The following is a 20,016-nucleotide window of genomic DNA, read 5'->3' on the forward strand; positions in this document are numbered from 1 at the left end:
CGTCGATAATGTGCGCACCTGGCGTCACCACAAGAATAATGTCACGTAGAAGAAGGTGTAATTAGATGAATGATGAACACTAACTTCATTTAACAAAGGTTTATTCAGCACTTGTACATACAAGAGTGCGGAGCAAACTGCCTCCGGCCAGATCACAGACAGTATATACATATACAGCTACAGAACATTCCAGTACAATGATTCTTGCCATTTGTGGATACTTCTAGAATGAACTCGAACTGAATATAGAAATTAAAATTGGACAGTCCAGTTGAGTTTTGAACTCACAAACCCTCCATCCAACAGTTTTGTATCATAACCATTACACCACGGTGCTATTCAGCTCCTTCTGCGACATTATTACCGGAACACGTCTTTTGCAGACTACATTGTGTTGATCGCAACCTACTAGCATAGAGCAGTGAGACACATTCACCACTGACACAATTACACAGTTAATCAATGCAGACATTATGTTTGATGATAATATACATGTTATTCACACTACAAAAACTGGGGGAAGTGGACAGGAAAGGAAACCATTCCCTAAGGGAAATCAATTACTACATGCTAACATAAGCACTTTGGAGATTTCAAGTTATTAAGTATCTTATTATCGAGAAGACTAAACACAGTTTAGGAGAAAAGTAGAATTATTCTAATTAGAACTTGGGAACAGGCTTTTAATATAGTGCAAGCAAGCATTTCAAGAAGTGAAGAATGGAGTATGTTATCTGTCACTGCAAAATTCACTTTTGCATGATTTTTAGTGCGCGCAGAATGTGACCACTGTTATAGTTAAGAAAAATAAATCATATAATCGAGTAGTAGTGAATATAATCCAGGCAAATAGTAATTAACAAATGCTATTTATAGAAAGGTAATATATAACATTGCAAGAAGTACAGGTAGAAATTATAAAAGAATGAGTTATGAAACATCTGCCAGGGAAGCCAGGTAGAGTCACCAGCTTACATGGAAACTTAGCCTTTGGGAGGCATAAAGTGTCAGAGGCTCTGGAAGCTGTTTAAGTTTTAAGATGGGGTGTACCCAATTTTAGACAGATACTGGACTCGTAGAAGGTGTGGCATATGCCTAGATCAGGTGAGTCCATAGATGGAATTACCTGACTTACGTAGTGAATGTGTAAGAGAGTAAAGGATAAGCAGATCCATGGAAAGCATGGCATATTCCTAGGTTAGGTGAATCCACAGAAGTGAGATCAATAGAAGTACACTCACACTGAAAATATAAAAAGGTAATTGCACAGCATCTGCCAACAGAATAAGCTTTAACAGCAGCTCATATAGAGATAGGAAGCCATACAGTAACAGTCACACTGTTGAAATGTTCTCCAAAATAGAAGCTAATAGACTTAGATGAGCACTGATGATTCTTTGCATCCATATGCCTGCAAATGTTTGATTTACTACAAATATAAGATTTGTAGAGAGTCCAGAATGAGATTTTCACTCTGCAGTGGAGTGTGCACTGATATGAAACTTCCTGGCAGATTAAAACTGTGTGCCCGACCATGACTCGAACTCGGGACCTTTGCCCTTTGCGGGCAAGTGCTCTACCATCTGAGCTACCGAAGCACGACTCACGCCCGGTCCTCACAGCTTTACTTCTGCCAGTATCTCGTCTCCTACCTTCCAAACTTTACAGAAGTTCTTCTGCAAACCATGCAGAACTAGCACTCCTGAAAGAAAGGATATTGCGGGGACATGGCTTAGCCACAGCCTGGGGGATGTTTCCAGAATGAGATTTTCACTCTGCAGCAGAGTGTGCGCTAATATGAAACTTCCTGGCAGATTAAAACTGTGTGCCTGACCGAGACTCGAACTCGGGACCTTTGCCTTTTGCGGGCAAGTGCTCTACCAGTTTTAATCTGGCATGCCAGAGGGGAGTGTTATGGGACCATTGATTTTCACAATATATATAAATGACCTAGTAGATAGTGTCAGAAGTCCCATGCGGCTTTTCACGGATGATGCTGTAGTATACAGAGAAGTTGCAGCATTAGAAAATTGTAGCGAAATGCAGGAAGATCTGCAGCGGATAGGCACTTGGTGCAGGGAGTGGCAACTGACTCTTAACATAGACAAATGTAATGTACTGCGAATACAAAGAAAGAAGGATCCTTTATTGTATGATTATATGATAGTGGAACAAACACTGGTAGCAGTTACTTCTGTAAAATATCTGGGAGTATGCATGCGGAACGATTTGAAGTGGAATTATCATATAAAATTAATTATTGGTAAGGCGGGTACCAGGTTGAGATTTGGGAAAGTCCTTAGAAAATGTAGTCCATCAGCAAAGGAGGTGGCTTACAAAACACTTGTTCGACCTGTACTTGAGTATTGCTCATCAGTGTGGGATCCGTACCAAATCGGGTTGACGGAGGAGATAGAGAAGATCCAAAGAAGAGCGGCGCGTTTCATCACAGGGTTATTTGGTAACCGTGATAGCGTTACAGAGATGTTTAACAAACTCAAGTGGCAGTCTCTGCAAGAGAGACACTCTGCATCGCGGTGTAGCTTGCTCGCCAGGTTTCGAGAGGGTGCGTTTCTGGATGAGGTATCGAATATATTGCTTCCCCCTGCTTATACCTCCCGAGGAGATCACGAATGTAAAATTAGAGAGATTAGACCGCGCACGGAGGCTTTCAGACAGTCGTTCTTCCCGCGAACCATACAGGACTGGAACAGGAAAGGGAGGTAATGACAGTGGCACGTAAAGTGCCCTCCGCCACACACCGTTGGGTGGCTTGTGGAGTATAAATGTAGATGTAGATGTAGATGTAGAATGCCATCCACCGACTGATTGTCACCATATCAACAGCTTATTGGCAAGGCATTCGTCTTCATGGACAACAATTCGCACTGCCATCGTGCACATCTTGCGAATGACTTCCTTCAGGATAATGACATCACTTGACTAGAGTGGCCAGCATGTTCTCCAGACAGGAACCCTATCGAACATGCATGGGATAGATTGAACAGGGCTGTTTATGGACAATGTGACCCATCACCCAATCTGAGGGATCTACGCTGAATCACCATCGAGGAGTGGGACAATCTGGACTTGTGGATAGTATGCCATGTTGAACACATGCATGCATAAACACAAGAGAAAGTCTACTAGGTATTAGAGGTATTGGTGTGTACAGCAATCTGGACCACCACCTCCGAAGGTTCTCGCTGTATGGCGGTACAACATGCAATCTGTGGTTTTTATGGGCAATAACAAGTGCGGAAATGATGTTTATCTTGATCTCCATTCCAAGTTTCTGTACAGGGTACAGAACTCTCGGAACCGAGGTGATGAAAAACTTTTTTTTTTATGTGTGTACTTTTCATCTTAAAACTGCAACAGAAAACATTACAACTTGTACTTTAAAGAAACAGCTAACAAAGTAACATGATGATCACTTATGCAAGGCTGTGAACAACACTGGATGCTCAAGTAACTCATGGAATGGTGGGTGACAGGAGTAGATGAGTCAACTGAAATCAACTCGCCTCAGTCTGTGACAGCTTTACTGGTGCCATCAGCGTAGTCAACTTAAGATAGCAAACAATACTGTGTTCAATGCATATACAAGCCAAAAATGAAACTATATTCTTAGTTGCAAATACTGAAGAGTGGGTAACCTCTGCATATGATCATAATCAGAGGGTGAAGTTAACACTGAAGCAAAATCTCTTAAATAATGTCAGCATACCACTTTTGTAAAGCACACAATATTGGAAGCTAAGGTTGGTAGTGACAAGAAACAAGTGAATGTCACACATACTTCTATTGAAACAGTTACTCCCATCAGCCACCAAACCGAGAAGCACTTGGCAACAGCAGGAGGGAGAAATTCGTTGCACTCGACTCTTGCTGAGAATTGATGTCAAAATGACATGTCTTCCATAAAACTCAACTCAAGCATGAAACTGAACAGTAGTTGACAAATGAAGAATTTGGGAGACACCATATTGGATTTACATATTTCATTGTTTTCTTATTTTACTTTGCATGTCATGACAGTATGCCATTTCAATGCAATGGTGCATTGAAGGTTTATTGCAAGTTTGTCACTCTTAGTACAGTCTGTTACAATTAAATAGCAAATAATGACATCAGTGATATTAGCTTTCAGGATAACGTAAAACTAAAGATAATGTCAAAAGTTGAATCAGTTCACCATTGCGTAGTGAACAGAGGAGAGGTATGGAGTTATGAAGTAGAAGGTAGTAGGTTCGCACTGTGCTGTATTCTACTTTTTCCTTTCACTTTTGCACTAAATTGCTGTTAGTGAAATGAGCAACAATGGATCGCAATCAAAGTTCTGTAGCTGCTGGATGAAATGTACCCAATTCCATATGTTGGTTTTGGCATTTGCCTGCAAAGGGGCTGAGCATAACTATCAGATATTTTCTTAATTCATGTGTTGGTGCACCTATGTTGCTAACAACTGGGTGGAGTGGCATTTCTTCCTTGGGTATTTTAGGAAGCCCATAAAGTCTAGGCAGCGTGGCTGACTGCAGACGAACTCTCTTTACCATTTTCTTGTCTTGGAATTTGTGCTGGAGCAGTTTGGTGGCCATACTCTTCACACCTCATTGGTAGGATCATCATCTACCCTCCTATAGGTGTCATGCTCTAGTAGGTTGTACATGCTCTTTTTGTGGACACAATAGCAGTACTGGACAACTTCCTTTGTCAAGTTGGAGGATGACTGTCTCAGAAGCTTCTCAGAGGCATTTAAACACATTCCTCTCTTTGTTAGAGATGTTTGATTTCGATGGAACAGCTCTGGTACATGTACACCATGATTCATGTCTATACTCCACAGCATTCCATAGACGTGCAAGAGCAATTTGTTCCTCCATGCTGATAAATTCAACTGTTTCGAGGTCATCGGTGTTTGTGCAAAATTTTTCCCCTTTTCTAGTACAAATAAGGAAGCACTGTCAATTATTTTCTCTGTGCAGTTATTACAGCTCTCCGAGGTTGGTCTTGAGGTTGTTTAGTCACAAAGCTTTTGTATTCAATGGCTGACTGCCATTCTCTGTTGCCTTGAGACCAGATAACTGTGTCTATTGACTCCCATAAGTCAGGGGAGAGTGCTGAAGCCAACTGCCACCGAGGGCCCCAATTTGGTGCTCCAGTGAGACGCTTTCCCCACCACTGTGCCAGGTATGTGCCTGCAACCAGCTGGCCAGAGGCTGTGGGCAGGGTAGGGGATATTAAGACGACACCCAGTAGAAGGCAGTCAGTCATCAGGAATTCCCAATGATGGCAAGGAGTCAGCTTGCTGAAACATCGTGCCTTCTGGATAACACCATCTGGCTGAATACCCAAGAAATATTCTAATTCTTTCTACACAAGGAAAATTAAAATTCTCATTAATTAAAACCCATCTTTTGGATGAGGTATTTTGACCTTGTACATTAACTGTAATACAGCAATTGCTTCAAAGTAATTTAAAAATAAAGTGTCAGAAAGTAGGATGAGGACTGCTCTTGCACCATACTTTGCAAAATTAGTTCATGGGAACTATTCTCCACAAAACCTATTGTGTCCAGTGAATAACAGATGTTCTACATTCTAATAAATATTAGTAATGTGGGGGAAATTTCTACAAGAGGAATCATACACAAAAGCACCTATCACATGAGAAAACAGATAGACTAAATATAAGTAAAAACATCAATATGGAAAGAGAGTGATAGTTTCAAGCAATTTTACTTAGCAGCCAAAAGTTTCTTACGTTAAATCAGATCCGAATTTTATTATGCAAAAATTTAGATTATGTTAAACAAAGGGCCTTCCATCTGAAGCTTTCAATTAGTTATAGATCAAATGCTCACAATTAACCACTGATTTGCCGACACAGTGAAGAATTCAATAGAAATATATAACACAGTGTAGTACTGAATGATATTTTTAAGCAAAACTCGAACTACAGCTAGACAAAAGGTTCCCTTACACAAACTGCAGTTGGATGAAGTAAACAGACAAAAAAGTACTCACGCTCCTCCTCTTCCGCAGATTCTTGTTGAGTGTCTGCAGGTTGTGTTATGGCTTGGTAGTCTGGTATTCTCCCTCCTGACGTTTCTCTCATTTCACGTTGCCTTTGCTGGATTCGCTGCTCTCTCGTTTCAGCCCATTCTCTTGAAAAACCATCAGCTGAGTCATTTCCTGTATGGAAGTAGTTAGTGCAATGATTGTTTTTATTTTTCACAGAAGCTACAGTCTAACACTGTTTTCAGAGGAGTTTAATGAATAATCAGATACAAATGCGAAAAAAAGGAAGTAATTTAGTTTTGATAAGGACAGGGAAAGGAACTGATTGTAGCCTCATGAAAGAATCATCATCATTACAATTATCGATTTTATTAGTCAATTCTTAACTACTTAAATCACACACTCGGAGTCAAAACTAGAACCATACTCCTCCTAGAAATGCTTTATCATTGTATCAACTAATCCAGTAGTAAAGAGAGAGAGCAATAACCCCTTTAGGTTAAAATACAAACATTTTAAAAAAGGAGAAGAGGAGGAAGAGGAGGAGGAGGAGGAAGAAGAAGAAGCAGATAGAGATAGATAGATAGAGATAGAGATAGATAGATAGATAGAGAGAGAGAGAGAGAGAGAGAGAGAGAGAGAGAGAGCTACTATAGTGAATTGTTTTTAATTGTGTATTTCCAAGATGAATAAGCTTGTTTCCAACATAGGAAATGCAGGTAGAGCATAATACAGGCTATTCCAAGTCTGTCTGATTGGGCACGGGTCCCCGTGAGTGCCCATCAGCTCACTCGCAGGCAGGTACAGACAACAGGCTATACAAAGGCGAACATTTCACCCTGTTTGAACACTATTCTGTAGTGTGCCCAAAGCTGTAATTTTTTGGCACACACGATATTTGGTAACACTTCTGTTACTAAAGCATTGCATTTCGTAGCCAAGGTAGCTGTAATGATGACTTCCTGAAGACAGGCACGTCACTCAGACCCCAGGATAAAAGGGACCCATCTGTTTTGCTACAGACTGATCGCTGTCATCCTGGAACACGAGTAACCTGCCCTTAATTTCTGACCTTCCCCACTCCCACTCCCACCCCTCTGAGTAAGTAATTATTAGTTTTGAAAGCTAGGATAGTGTATAAATTTTTATATAAGTCTCTTGCCAATATTTAAATTTCAGCTCCTGAAAATAGGTACTGATCAACAATTCTGTCTCATTATTTCAACATTTATAAACATACAGTTCTGCAAAGCAGTTGCTGCTTGTAATTTTTTTTTCTTTTATAACACACAATAGCTAACCATAAATACCAGGAATATCATATATTTTTTTAGAGGTGAAATGCAAGACTGACAAAAAAATGTGAAAATTTAAGGGGTGCCTCTATGCTGTTACATCAAAATTGGCATTGTTTCTTACTGAAGTTTAAAATAAAGATGATTCAAAACATATCCACGTAACAAAGTTTCATATATTCCAAGGGAACACGTAAATACATTAGTTTTAAACATACAGTCTGTGTGAAAACTGTCATAACCAGAATAGCGAAGTGCAGCTTTCCAGACTAGAGAAAGTAAATCATGCACTTCCAATAATGAAAATGTGTTTTACCAGATGTAGATATTGTAAGTTGGCACTAAGCAATTAAGGAATGACAAATGTATAATATTGCTCCCAGTAACACTGGCCTCAAACTTACAACTTGTTTCTCATAACCAGGTGAAGTTTCACAAGTGAATGGAATATAAGAACAGCTTCATTCAAGTACCAAATGGAAAACTTCTCTCACAATATAGGATAAGCCAAATTAATTTATTGACTGTTTATTTTTGCATAATAATGGCACCACCATTGAAAACTGAATATTTAAAAGATATCTTGAACACAATGTCAATTCTCTCACCCTCAGGTGTTGCTTGTCTCCGTCTGTGTGGTAAACTAGACTTATCACTTGAAGATGTCCGCTGTTGCTGTTGCTGTTGCTGAGGCTGGTGAGTTGTAGGTTCCTGAGCATCTCCGCCATCAGCAACACCCACATAACTGTACAGTATGGTTGCTAATTTGGAAACAGCAAAAAATACAATCTGAAGTTAAGGTATAGACTAAAAGCATTTTTAAAAGTGATTGACTATACAATAAGCTACAGCATTCAATATAGAAACATTATAAGAGGAATAAATGCAGATATACAATTACTTTTTGAATAAATTTGTGTGTGTATTCAGATAATAACCTATACTGTGATAAGCATACACAGCACCAGGAGAACTGCTGGGGGAGGGGGTTGAGGAAAAAATGGCACAAGATTACTACATGTGGAAAAATTGTAGTGCTTAAATTTTACATGTAGTCCAACAACAGAACAAAAGCATACTGCTATGATGAAAGCAATGTGTGAAGGAAAGTCTACTTTCACCTGAAGCACAGTATGAATTTTATGTGATGAAACTGGAAAGCCTGTCTGTTTTCACTAATTGGTATTATACCTTGAAGCATCACAAGACAATAGCAAATTATGCAAAACAGAACACAATGTTCAAAATTTCATAACATTTCACAAAAAAGTTTACTCATGGATTTGACCATTTCATTAAAGACAGAGAGCAGGGGAAAGCTGGTTGTCAAAAAAATTAAAGAACTGGGATTAAAATAAATATTTACATTTGATTTCACAACGTTAGAGAAATGGTCAGTACTTAGTGACAAAGTATCAGCTGTAGCAGAATAAAATGTAAATGTACTCTAACACACTAAGGACTAGCACAAAAATGACATGAAAGAATGAGAGTCAATAAACAAAATGATTAAAAAGTAAAAGAAAGTAAGTTCGAATAGGAAAGTAATGCACAACAGAGAAATAATTATAAACATGAAGTAAATAAATAAATAGTAATGAGCCAGAAAACAATATAAATGTACATTAAGACTCAGCAATTCACTTGATGGTTTTCCCCTTCCCGTAATATATGGAACAGGAAAAGAATTACTGTTTTTATTACTATCTAAGAGCCATTACTATACTAATTTTATTGTTAATGTCTGTATAGGAAATGGTACATGGGAAGCAACAAAACTGAGAACCGAACTACAAGGGAAGTTCAAGAAGAAATGAGCCAGAGGCATAATTACAGAAACCAGTACCTGTATGTTGGAAGTATTGATCCTGGCTGTTGAGACACTTGTCCCACTGTGCCACAAGGCAGTGAATGGCTGTCTCATAAAATTCCCAGGGCTGCAATGTTAACCAGTTCCGCACGTACAGCTGGACACTGTCATCTGAGCTAAATTGGTTGCCCTCATCCGAGGTAAATTGTTTGCCCATCAGAGCCTTTTAAAGGGACAAAAAAATGGCGTAATCACAAGGAGAGAGGTCTGGACTGTATGGAGGGTGGCCGAGAACCTCCCATTTCAATTTCTGCAGGAGTGCCGCAACTCTGTTGGCCATATGAAGCTTTGCATTTTCGTGGAGCAGAATGACCCCACAGGTGAGATTGCCTGGTCGTTTTGATTTGATCACTTGGTGAAGAGTGGTCAAGCTTTGGCGAGTAATGTTGGGCGTTCACTGTTGTCACGTGCTGCAGGAACTGAATCAGAATAAGACCATCTTGGTTAAAGAAGAACGTCAGCATAACTTGCCCTGAAGGGTAAACAATTCACCTCGGATGATGACGTCCAACTGTATGAGCGGAACCGGTAAACATTGCAGCCCTGGGAATTTTATGAGACAGCCATTCACTGCCTTGTGGCAGTGGGACAAGTGTCTCAACAGCCAGTGTCAATACTTCTAACACACAGGTACTGTTTTCTGTAATTATGCCTCCAGCTCATTTCTTTTTGAACACCCCTTATAGAATTCTGCTATAGATAGACGTAACTGATGTAAAATGATAGTTTTACTGGACTATTTCGAGCTGCGCTCTCTTACCATAACTTGGAATAGTTTTCTGCTCAAGGGGTCAGAAGGAAGCAATGGCTGAGCATGAAGAAAACTTTCTTAGGAATCCAACATAAATCCCAAAAAGGGTTTCATTAGTTGACAGAATATTGTTGAGTTTAAGCAAATTCAAATTTTATACATTACCTTTATCACTGGGTCAGTATATTCATCTCTGCAGTGGTACAGAAACTGAATGAAAATGAAGTTTTCTCACTTTTTTCTTAGAGAAGAAGTGTTTGACTGCAGGATTTTCCATGTCAGATTTTGTTTTCCTGTTATGTATTTCATCCTCATCTTACCAACAGGAAGCGAGGTGGAATGAAGAGTGGAAGCATATTGACTTAGTGAGACATTAATAAAATGGCAGTGGAGAGACAATAATGACTGGATATTACTGCCACAGGGAATGTTGTGTAATAAGGCTGATGCAAAGGAAGATAAAGGTACTTTGAGGGGAAGCATTAAAATTGTGGGTGGCTTGGTGTTTTATCGGAGAAAATGTTAACTGTTTTTATGCAATTCTATGATTTAGTGATGCTTACAACTGTTCTTTTGTCTGAAACTAGTCTGCTCACTAAGTGTCCAGCTACTGAATCACCTATGCTTCCCATTCAACAGTAGAAGCACATACAGTTGGAGATGAGACATGAAAAATACTGGAAAAAGACATTTTCCTCTATGATAACCCACTGTAGGCGCCTTTCAGTTGCCTTGCCTAAAAACTGCAACCTTTCCAACACAGTAGTTTTACCAAAATAAAGTGATTAGATAGATAAAAAATCTACTTAACGACTGGTGGCAGAACACACACATAAAAGAAGGTTATAATTAGGCAAGTTTTTGGAGACAGTGGCTCTTTCTTCAGGTAGAAGAGTTCAGGGGGTCAGGGGTCAGAAGGGGGGGGGGGGGGGGTGAAGGAAAAGGATTGGAGGTGCCTAGGAAAAGGGGTAGATTTTGGAAAATTCATCCAGAAACATTGGTCAGGGGAGACTTCTGGATGCATCATTAAGATGTTCCTCCTCATCCTGCCTGACAAGGCACCTTTGAGCCTTTTTTGTGTGTTGACTTTTCTGAAATCTACTCCTTTTCCTAGACCTCCCCAGTCCTTTTCCTTCACCCCTCTTCCTACCCCCTCTACCCTTCTGCCTAAAGAAAGAGCCACTGGCTCTGAAAGCTTACCTAATTATAAGCTTCTTTTATGTGTGTGTTCTGCCACCTCTTTGAGAGTAGATTTTTTATATATCCAATTGCATTACATTGTCAAAAAATGATTGTTTTAATTGTTCTACCGAATATTCTAACACACTCCTTAACTTAGATGGGTTATATTCTTAAAATGATTCAGTCACATTCACAATGACCAGTCTTTAAAAATACGATAACTGGTTTAAAACTGATATAATACAAAAATTCTTCCTGGTGCTTGTCTTTCAGGACTCACTAATGTCACAGAACAAGTAACTTGGAAAAATTTCCACCCACAAATTTCTGTCATTACTGCCATTACAAACTCAATCAGTTCTTTGTATGTACATAATCCAATTTGTCATGTGACATTGAACACAGATGGCATTGTGAGTAACAGCTAACAGCAATTCAAACTACCTCACTTAACTGTTATAACATTGTTCAGGAATCAGTCTCACACTTCTCATAACAAAAATTTTACAAAGTTTAACATATACAGGGCAGAGTGTAGAGAGGATCAACCTGCAGACCCAACTCCTCCTCTAGCAGTCCAAAAGGAAAGATTTCAGTCATGGACGTGGCCTATCTATGGAACACCTCGATCACAACAGCTAGTGCCCACAGCTGCCTCCAGTAACCATACCTGTTCTGATTATTAAAATTGATCATTGCCTTCCAATTTGAGATGTTGAAGTTACATAATAATTTTATGCCATAAAGGATCTTTTCCTAAGTGAAATCCAGTAAAAAGTACCACCTTACCTTGCAAAATAAAATAAACAACATTTTTATACACAATAGCAAATGGCTGTGCACTCAAATGTGGATTGTGGCTAAAATATTTCAAGTACAATATGCAAAAGCCACATCACACCATTAAATGCTAAATTTTCAACATACTAGAATTTTAGATCTTTAAGTGACAAACCAAGACGTAGATAATTTACACAGTCTATGAAATTTTGATCATTGTTAGTTTTTACCAAAACCATTCATTCAATCCTGTAAATACAGAAAAACTGACCCAATAAATGTACACTGCACATAAAATTGCAAGTGTCTTCCAAATATAGATTTTCTAACTATCTTCATTTTTATTTCTTCTCCATGGATTTTAATACCTACTCCGAACTTTTCTTTTGTTTCCTTTATTGCTGGCTCAATATACAGATTGAATAACATCGGGGATAGGTTACAACCCTGTCCCACTCTCTTCCCAACCACTGGTTCCCTTTCATACCCCTCAACTCCTATAACTGCCATGTGCTTTCTGTACAAATTGTAAATAGCCTTTCGCTCCCTGTATTTTACCCCTGCCACCTTCAGAATTTGAAAGAGAGTATTCCAATCAACATTGTCGAAAGCTTTCTCTAAGTCTACTAATGCTAGAAATGTAGGTTTGCCTTTTCTTAATCTTTCTTCTAAGATAAGTCATAAGGTTAGTATTGCCTCACTTGTTCCAACATTTCTACGGAAGTCAAACTGATCTTCCCCGAGGTCCGCTTCTACCAGTTTTTCCATTCGTCTGTAAAGAATTCACGTTAGTATTTTGCAGCTGTGACTGATTGTTCGGTAATTTTCACATCTGTCAACACCTGCTTTATTTGGGATTGGAATTATTATATTCTTCTTGAAATCTGAGGGTATTTAGCCTGTTTCATACATCTTGCTCACCAGATGGTAGAGTTTTGTCAGGACTGGCTCTCCAAGGCTGACAGTAGTTCCAATTGAACGTTGTCTACTCCAGGGGCCTTGTTTCGACTTAGGTCTTTCAGTGGTCTGTCAAACTCTTCACACAGTATCATATCTCCCATTTCATCTTCATCTACATCCTCTTTCATTTCCATAATATTGTCCTCAAGTACATCACCCTTGTATAGACCATCTATATTCTCCTTCCACCTTTCTGCTTTCCCTTCTTTGCTAAGAACTGGGTTTCCATCTGAGCTCTTGATATTCATACAAGTGGTTCTCTTTTCTCCAAAGGCCTCTTTAATTTTCCTGTAGGCAGTATCTATCTTACCCCTAGTGAGAGCCTCTATGTCCTTACATTTGTCCTCTACACATCCCAGCTTAGCCATTTTGCAAATCCTGTCGATATCATTTTTGAGATGTTTGTATTCCTTTTTGCCTGCTTCATTTAGTGCATTTTTATATTTTCTCCTTTCATCAATTAAATTCAATATTTCTTCTGTTACCCAAGGATTTCTACTAGCCCTCGTCATTTTACCTATTTGATCCTCTGCTGCCTTCACTATTTTATCCCTCAAAGCTACCCATTCATCTTCTACTATATTTCTTTCCCCTATTCCTGTGAATTGTTCCCTTATGGTTTCCCTGGAACTCTGTACAACCGCTGGTTCTTTCGGTTTATCCAGGTCCCACCTCCTTAAATTCCTACCTTTTTGCAGTTTCTTCAGTTTTAATCTACAGTTCATAACCAATAGATTGTGGTCAGGGTCCACATCTGCACCTGGTAATGTCTTACAATTTAAAACCTGGTTCCTAAATCTCTGTCTTACCATTATATAATCTATCTGATATGTTTTAGTATCTTCAGGATTCTTCCATGTATACAACCTTCTTTCATGATACTTGAACCAAGTGTTAGCTATGATTAAGTTATGCTCTGTGCAAAATTCTACCAGGCGGCATCCTCTTTCATTTCTTAGCCCCAAACCATATTCACCTACTATGTTTCCTTCTTACCTTTTCCTACTCTCGATTTCCAGTCACCCATGACTATTAAATTTTCGTCCCCCTTCACTACCTGAATAATTTATTTTATCTCATCATACATTTCATCAATTTCTTCATCATCTGCAGAGCTAGTTGGCACATAAACTTGTACTACTGTAGTAGGCGTGGGCTTCATGTCTATCTTGGCCACAATAATGCGTTCACTATGCTGTTTGTAGTAGCTTACCCGTACTCCTATTTTTTTATTCATTATTAAACCTACTCCTGCATTACCCCTATTTGATTTTGTATTTATAACGCTGTATTCACCTGACCAAAAGTCTTGTTCCTCCTACCACCGAATTTCACTAATTCCCACTATATCTAACTTTAACCTATCCATTTCCCTTTTTAAATTTTCTAACCGACCTGCCCGATTAAGGGATCTGACATTCCACACTCCAATCTGTAGAACGCCAGTTTTCTTTCTCTTGATAACAACGTCCTCTTGAGTATTCCCCGCCTGGAGATCCGAATGGGGGACTATTTTACCTCGGGAATATTTTACCCAAGAGGACGCCATCATCATTTAATCATACAGTAAAGCTGCATGTCCTCGGGAAAAATTACGGCTGTAGTTTCCCCTTGCTTTCAGCAGTTCGCAGTACCAGAACAGCAAGGCCATTTTGGTTAGTGTTACAAGACCAGATCAGTCAATCATCCAGACTGTTGCCCCTGCTACTACTGAAAAGGCTGCTGCCCCTCTTCAGGAACCACACGTTTGACTGGCCTCTCAACAGATACCCCTCTGTTGTGGTTGCACCTACGGTATGGCTATCTGTATCATTGAGGCACGCAAGCCTCCCCACCAACAGCAAGGTCCATGGTTCATGGGGGGTGGTGTGGGTTGAGGGGGGGGGGGGGGGGAGGGGTGGCGATGAAAGTTAGTATACAACCAATCATTCAAAAATAATAATGAAAGTTAGTATATAAGCAATTATTTTGAATGATTAAGCAATGGATGTGATGTCGTACAAGAGTGCTGGGTGAGGATGTCATGAGGGCGTGCTTTTTTTTACAGAATCATGAAAACCACTCAGTGGCATAGACAGCACCTTACTATATTAGCATGTGAAGTAGGGAAGACTACACTTGCTTCCCCCAATTTGAATAAATTGAATAACCGAAAGCACAAAATGCCAATCTCCGTATCATTCATTACTCATAGTTGGCTACACACGTATAAAGAACTTTACTTTCACAACAACAGTTATTTTCTTTTCATTTTTTAAACCAATTTACTTCACAATGTGACATATGCAGTTATGTTCTGTATCTACAGCAATGAAAGAATTAAACTGGTTAAGGACTTGATTTACATAAGCCATTTCATCTTATGGGGACTGTGGTGTCACCGCCAGACACCAGACTTGCTAGGTGGTAGCCTTTAAATCGGCCGCGGTCCGGTAGTATACGTCGGACCCGCGTGTCGCCACTATCAGTGATTGCAGACCGAGCGCCACCACACGGCAGGTCTAGAGAGACTTCCAGGCACTCGCCCCAGTTGTACAGCCGACTTTGCTAGCGGTGGTTCACTGACTTCTATGCTCTCATTTGCCGAGAAGATAGGTAGCATAGCCTTCAGCTACGTTATTTGCTACGACCTAGCAAGGCGCCATGGTCAGTTTCTATTGATATTGTAAATCATGTACCATCAAGGGCGATGTTCATGATTAATGGATTAAAGTTAAGTATACCACCAGCTACGTCCGTTTTTCTCAATTCTAATTCCCTCGTCATGTTCCAGACCAAACGCCAGCCTGCGTGAGCTAAAACGCGTGCATTTCGGCCTCCTTTAGTAACCCTATGTTGGCTCTCCTGCAATCACAACAGGGACAATATAAGATTTTAAAGGATTTAGCTTCACACTCATTTTCTTGTACTCATTATTATTTTGACTACTTATCGTCTTCTTGAGATTCCTCCATAAATGAGAAGCTTCAGAGATACAGAATGAGTAAACATACATATTAACATCAATAAACAGCTGTCTGAAACTACACAGTCCAGTCACATTAATGTGGCAACCGCCAATGTTGGATATCGATGTGCAATAACTACTAACAGATGGTTGGTGGCAGCACTATAGTTCAATTCTTTTATCTTGGCAGTTTGCACATGCCCGCCCAGACGCGGGAGACTGCTGCGTTGCCAGTTGTACGCGCCAAGGAAAGCAACGCCATAGTAAAGTTCGCAAACTTACGTTTAGGGGGGAGCACGCAGTTTGTGAAGTAAAGCCACCACGGCTGCATTAACCCTTTCGCTGCTACAGAGATGTGCTCCCCGAATTCCGTGATGTGAGAGATTTTGTCATCATTGCACTGCTCACCTGTGCAGACACATGGTGTTTTGACTGCTTTGACACACTTTATCATTCGATTTCAGAAAAACTATTTGGCCCAGAAATTTGATTTTTACACATCATCTTGACTGATACCTTCCCCCCATAAATACACTAGTGGAAATGGAAAAAAGAACACATTGACACCGGTGTGTCAGACCCACCATACTTGCTCCGGACACTGCGAGAGGGCTGTACAAGCAATGATCACACGCACGCCACAGCGGACACACCAGGAACCGCGGTGTTGGCCGTCGAATGGCGCTAGCTGCGCAGCGTTTGTGCACCGCCGCCGTCAGTGTCAGCCAGTTTGCCGTGGCATACGGAGCTCCATCGCAGTCTTTAACACTGGTAGCATGCCGCGACAGCGTGGACGTGAATCGTATGTGCAGTTGACGGACTTTGAGCGAGGGCGTATAGTGGGCATGCGCGAGGCCGGGTGGCCGTACCGCCGAATTGCTCAACACGTGGGGCGTGAGGTCTCCACAGTACATTGATGTTGTCGCCAGTGGTCGGCGGAAGGTGCACGTGCCCGTCGACCTGGGACCGGACCGCAGCGACGCACGGATGCACGCCAAGACCGTAGGATCCTACGCAGTGCCGTAGGGGACCGCACCGCCACTTCCCAGCAAATTAGGGACACTGTTGCTCCTGGGGTATCGGCGAGGACCATTCGCAACCGTCTCCATGAAGCTGGGCTACGGTCCCGCACACCGTTAGGCCGTCTTCCACTCACGCCCCAACATCGTGCAGCCCGCCTCCAGTAGTGTCGCGACAGGCGTGAATGGAGGGACGAATGGAGACGTGTCGTCTTCAGTGATGAGAGTCGCTTCTGCCTTGGTGCCAATGATGGTCGTATGCGTGTTTGGCGCCGTGCAGGTGAGCGCCACAATCAGGACTGCATACGACCGAGGCACACAGGGCCAACACCCGGCATCACGGTGTGGGGAGCGATCTCCTACACTGGCCGTACACCTCTGGTGATCATCGAGGGGACACTGAATAGTGCACGGTACATCCAAACCATCATCGAACCCATCGTTCTACCATTCCTAGACCGGCAAGGAACTTGCTGTTCCAACAGGACAATGCACGTTCGCATGTATCCCGTGCCACCCAACGTGCTCTAGAAGTTGTAAGTCAACTACCCTGGCCAGCAAGATCTGAGGATCTGTCCCCCATTGAGCATGTTTGGGACTGGATGAAGCGTCGTCTCACGCGGTCTGCATGTCCAGCACGAACGCTGGTACAACTGAGGCGCCAGGTGGAAATGGCATGGCAAGCCGTTCCACAGGACTACATCCAGCATCTCTATGATCGTCTCCATAGGAGAATAGCAGCCTGCATTGCTGCGAAAGGTGGATATACACTGTACTAGTGCCGACATTGTGCATGCTCTGTTGCCTGTGTCTATGTGCCTATGGTTCTGTCAGTGTGATCATGTGATGTATCTGACCCCAGGAATGTGTCAATAAAGTTTCCCCTTCCTGGGACAATTAATTCACGGTGTTCTTATTTCAATTTCCAGGAGTGTAGCTGCATTGAACATCGAAACAAAATTGTCATTGTGCAGCATTAGATGTAGAAAACCATTTCGCGAAATTTTGGAGAGTTTGCAGAGGTAAAAGTCTATAACGTATACTTTACATATGGTCTATTTTAGTTGCTACTAGAAATTTCAAAAAATTACATTCAAACGAATAAAATTCATGAAATAAGACACTTCGATATTGTTTTTAAATAAAGAAAATTTTAAGCACTGAACAAGGTTTGAACTCGCAACTTTTTGCTTAGCAGCCATACACTTTACCCATTACGCTAACGTAACTCGTCATTTGATGTATCTCCCGGAGGTCTGTAAAATATCAAGCAAAATACCGACAAACACTGTTGGTATGATTATGAATTACTCACGTTTCGTCGAAGTACAATAGGAAAGAAACAATTGCCGCTGTTCTTTATTGCGAAAAAGCGGTTAGTGAGAATGATACAAACAGCTTTCCTTGCTATCTCCTGAATTAGGGGGCTTATTGCTTGTTTGATTTAATTAATTAATAGAATATGAAGCAATTGGTATAAAGAATGCTTTTTCCAAACTTTCTATAAAAGAAAGTCTGCTATCAAGACATTGCTTTTGTTCAATTACTTTATTTATTACTGAACGTTTCTAAAACTGAAGACACTCATCTGTGCTATGCAATGCACTGGAGCTCTGGCAACGTCGTTCCCTGTTCATTGGCTGACTGTGTTTTATGACGTCAGATGCGCAGAACGAACCTAAACATGGCCACCGTCATAAATGACGCACACTTAGCAATGGGCGGTATACAAAGTGTGTCATGGGAACACGGGAAACTGTACAAAAGTTGTTGTATTGTGGAAACAGAAAGATTTATCTAGGCATGATCTTTGGCATTTCTGAAATGGCAAGTGTGGTGTCTGGTGGTGACACCACAGTCCCCATAAGATGAAATGGATTATGTAAATTAAGTCCTTAACCAGTTTAATTCTTTCATTGCTGTAGATACAGAACTGCATCATGGTTGAAGTACACAGTGTATGGAAAAATAGTGCTATCCAAAACTGGTGCAGAGACAACTGTAGTGCATCATGGTCCATAGATGACAGCAGTGAACAACAGCTTTGGAGACATGTACGGGCAAATAAACATGCAACTGTTGAGTAAATGACAGCCAAGATGAACCTAGGGGCAACCAACAGTGTCTCCTCAATGACCGTTCAGCAAACATGGGATTGTATGTGGCATGTTGCAAAAGCCATTAGGTGCCGATGCCACACTGCAACGCATCACTGTCGGGTTGACTGCCAGCTCAGCACCTGCGACTACACAACATTTCAGCTCCGCCATTTGCAATGCAACCTGAAGAGGTCCTTTGTGAACACTGGACCAAAGCACAGGGGGAGTGTAAATCAGCAAGATAGGTCGCTCCTGCCACAAACTTTTTGCTGCACCTGCCAGTGTCACATACAGCCCATCAGGTGGACGTGTGGCTCTGCTGCGCAGGCATTTTGGACCGTGCCTATGCAGATTGTGGCAGCTACGACACAGCCAGACAAGAGAAGAAGCCTACCCGGATCCAGCGCTGCCTCGATTGCACACCCCCTTCACTGCCAAGGCACCCCAGCAACATGCTCACAGACCTGTTTGTATAGTCAGACTCATATGGCAAGATTGTAGAAACTGTTAACTCATACAGATTGTAAGTTATGTGTTAGTCTGTTCCAATGTGTTTGACTCAAGGAGAATGAAGACTTAAACAACTGATAATCAAACCAGTGCAGAATGAAACACTCATTGTAAAAGCTTTCATTGCATTGTTTCCTCAACCATGATTCACATTCAAAGTACTTGCATTTAATCATGAACCTATTTTCCTGTTAGGAACAAGTTACAAAGTTTGTTACTTGTTTGTGATGGTCAACGAAGACCCTTTTGTGTTGAATTAATTGTGTTCTTATATATAAAGGGTGAACTACATGCACATGTGTCTCTTAGCACAGCACAACTGGACGTCTCCATCTGCAACAGCTAGCTACTTTCACCACCTTCCCGGGAATTTGATCATAAGGTAGAACATTGGTCGTCAGTCACAAGTACCAGCAATGTCACTACTGATGGGCAAAAAATGAGCCGCTTGTGGTAATTCGGGCCACAAAGTGGAAGTCTGGCAGTCCTCCAAGGCGATGCAGGGGCACTGGATGCAGGTTGAGACACTCGACTTGGGGTGGACAGAAGATGCTGCTAACCCCATTGACATCTCTTTGG

At 41.1% G+C, this 20,016-nt stretch overlaps 1 protein-coding gene across 4 annotated transcripts in view; it reads right to left on the reverse strand.

Moving 5' to 3' along the window:
• LOC126359950 (presenilin homolog) overlaps positions 1–20,016 on the reverse strand; it is a 155,804-nt gene that overhangs the window by 28,560 nt on the left and 107,228 nt on the right. For all 4 annotated transcript variants that reach the window (XM_050007669.1, XM_050007671.1, XM_050007670.1 and 1 more), the window contains 2 exons: positions 7,928–8,080; positions 6,031–6,198 (listed from right to left, as the gene is read on the reverse strand). In XM_050007669.1, the coding sequence (XP_049863626.1) occupies positions 6,031–6,198; positions 7,928–8,080 (321 nt within the window). The remainder of the gene's footprint in view (positions 1–6,030; positions 6,199–7,927; positions 8,081–20,016) is intronic.

This window comes from Schistocerca gregaria, chromosome 1 (assembly GCF_023897955.1).
Source record: "Schistocerca gregaria isolate iqSchGreg1 chromosome 1, iqSchGreg1.2, whole genome shotgun sequence".
NCBI classification, from domain to species: Eukaryota; Metazoa; Arthropoda; class Insecta; order Orthoptera; family Acrididae; genus Schistocerca; species Schistocerca gregaria.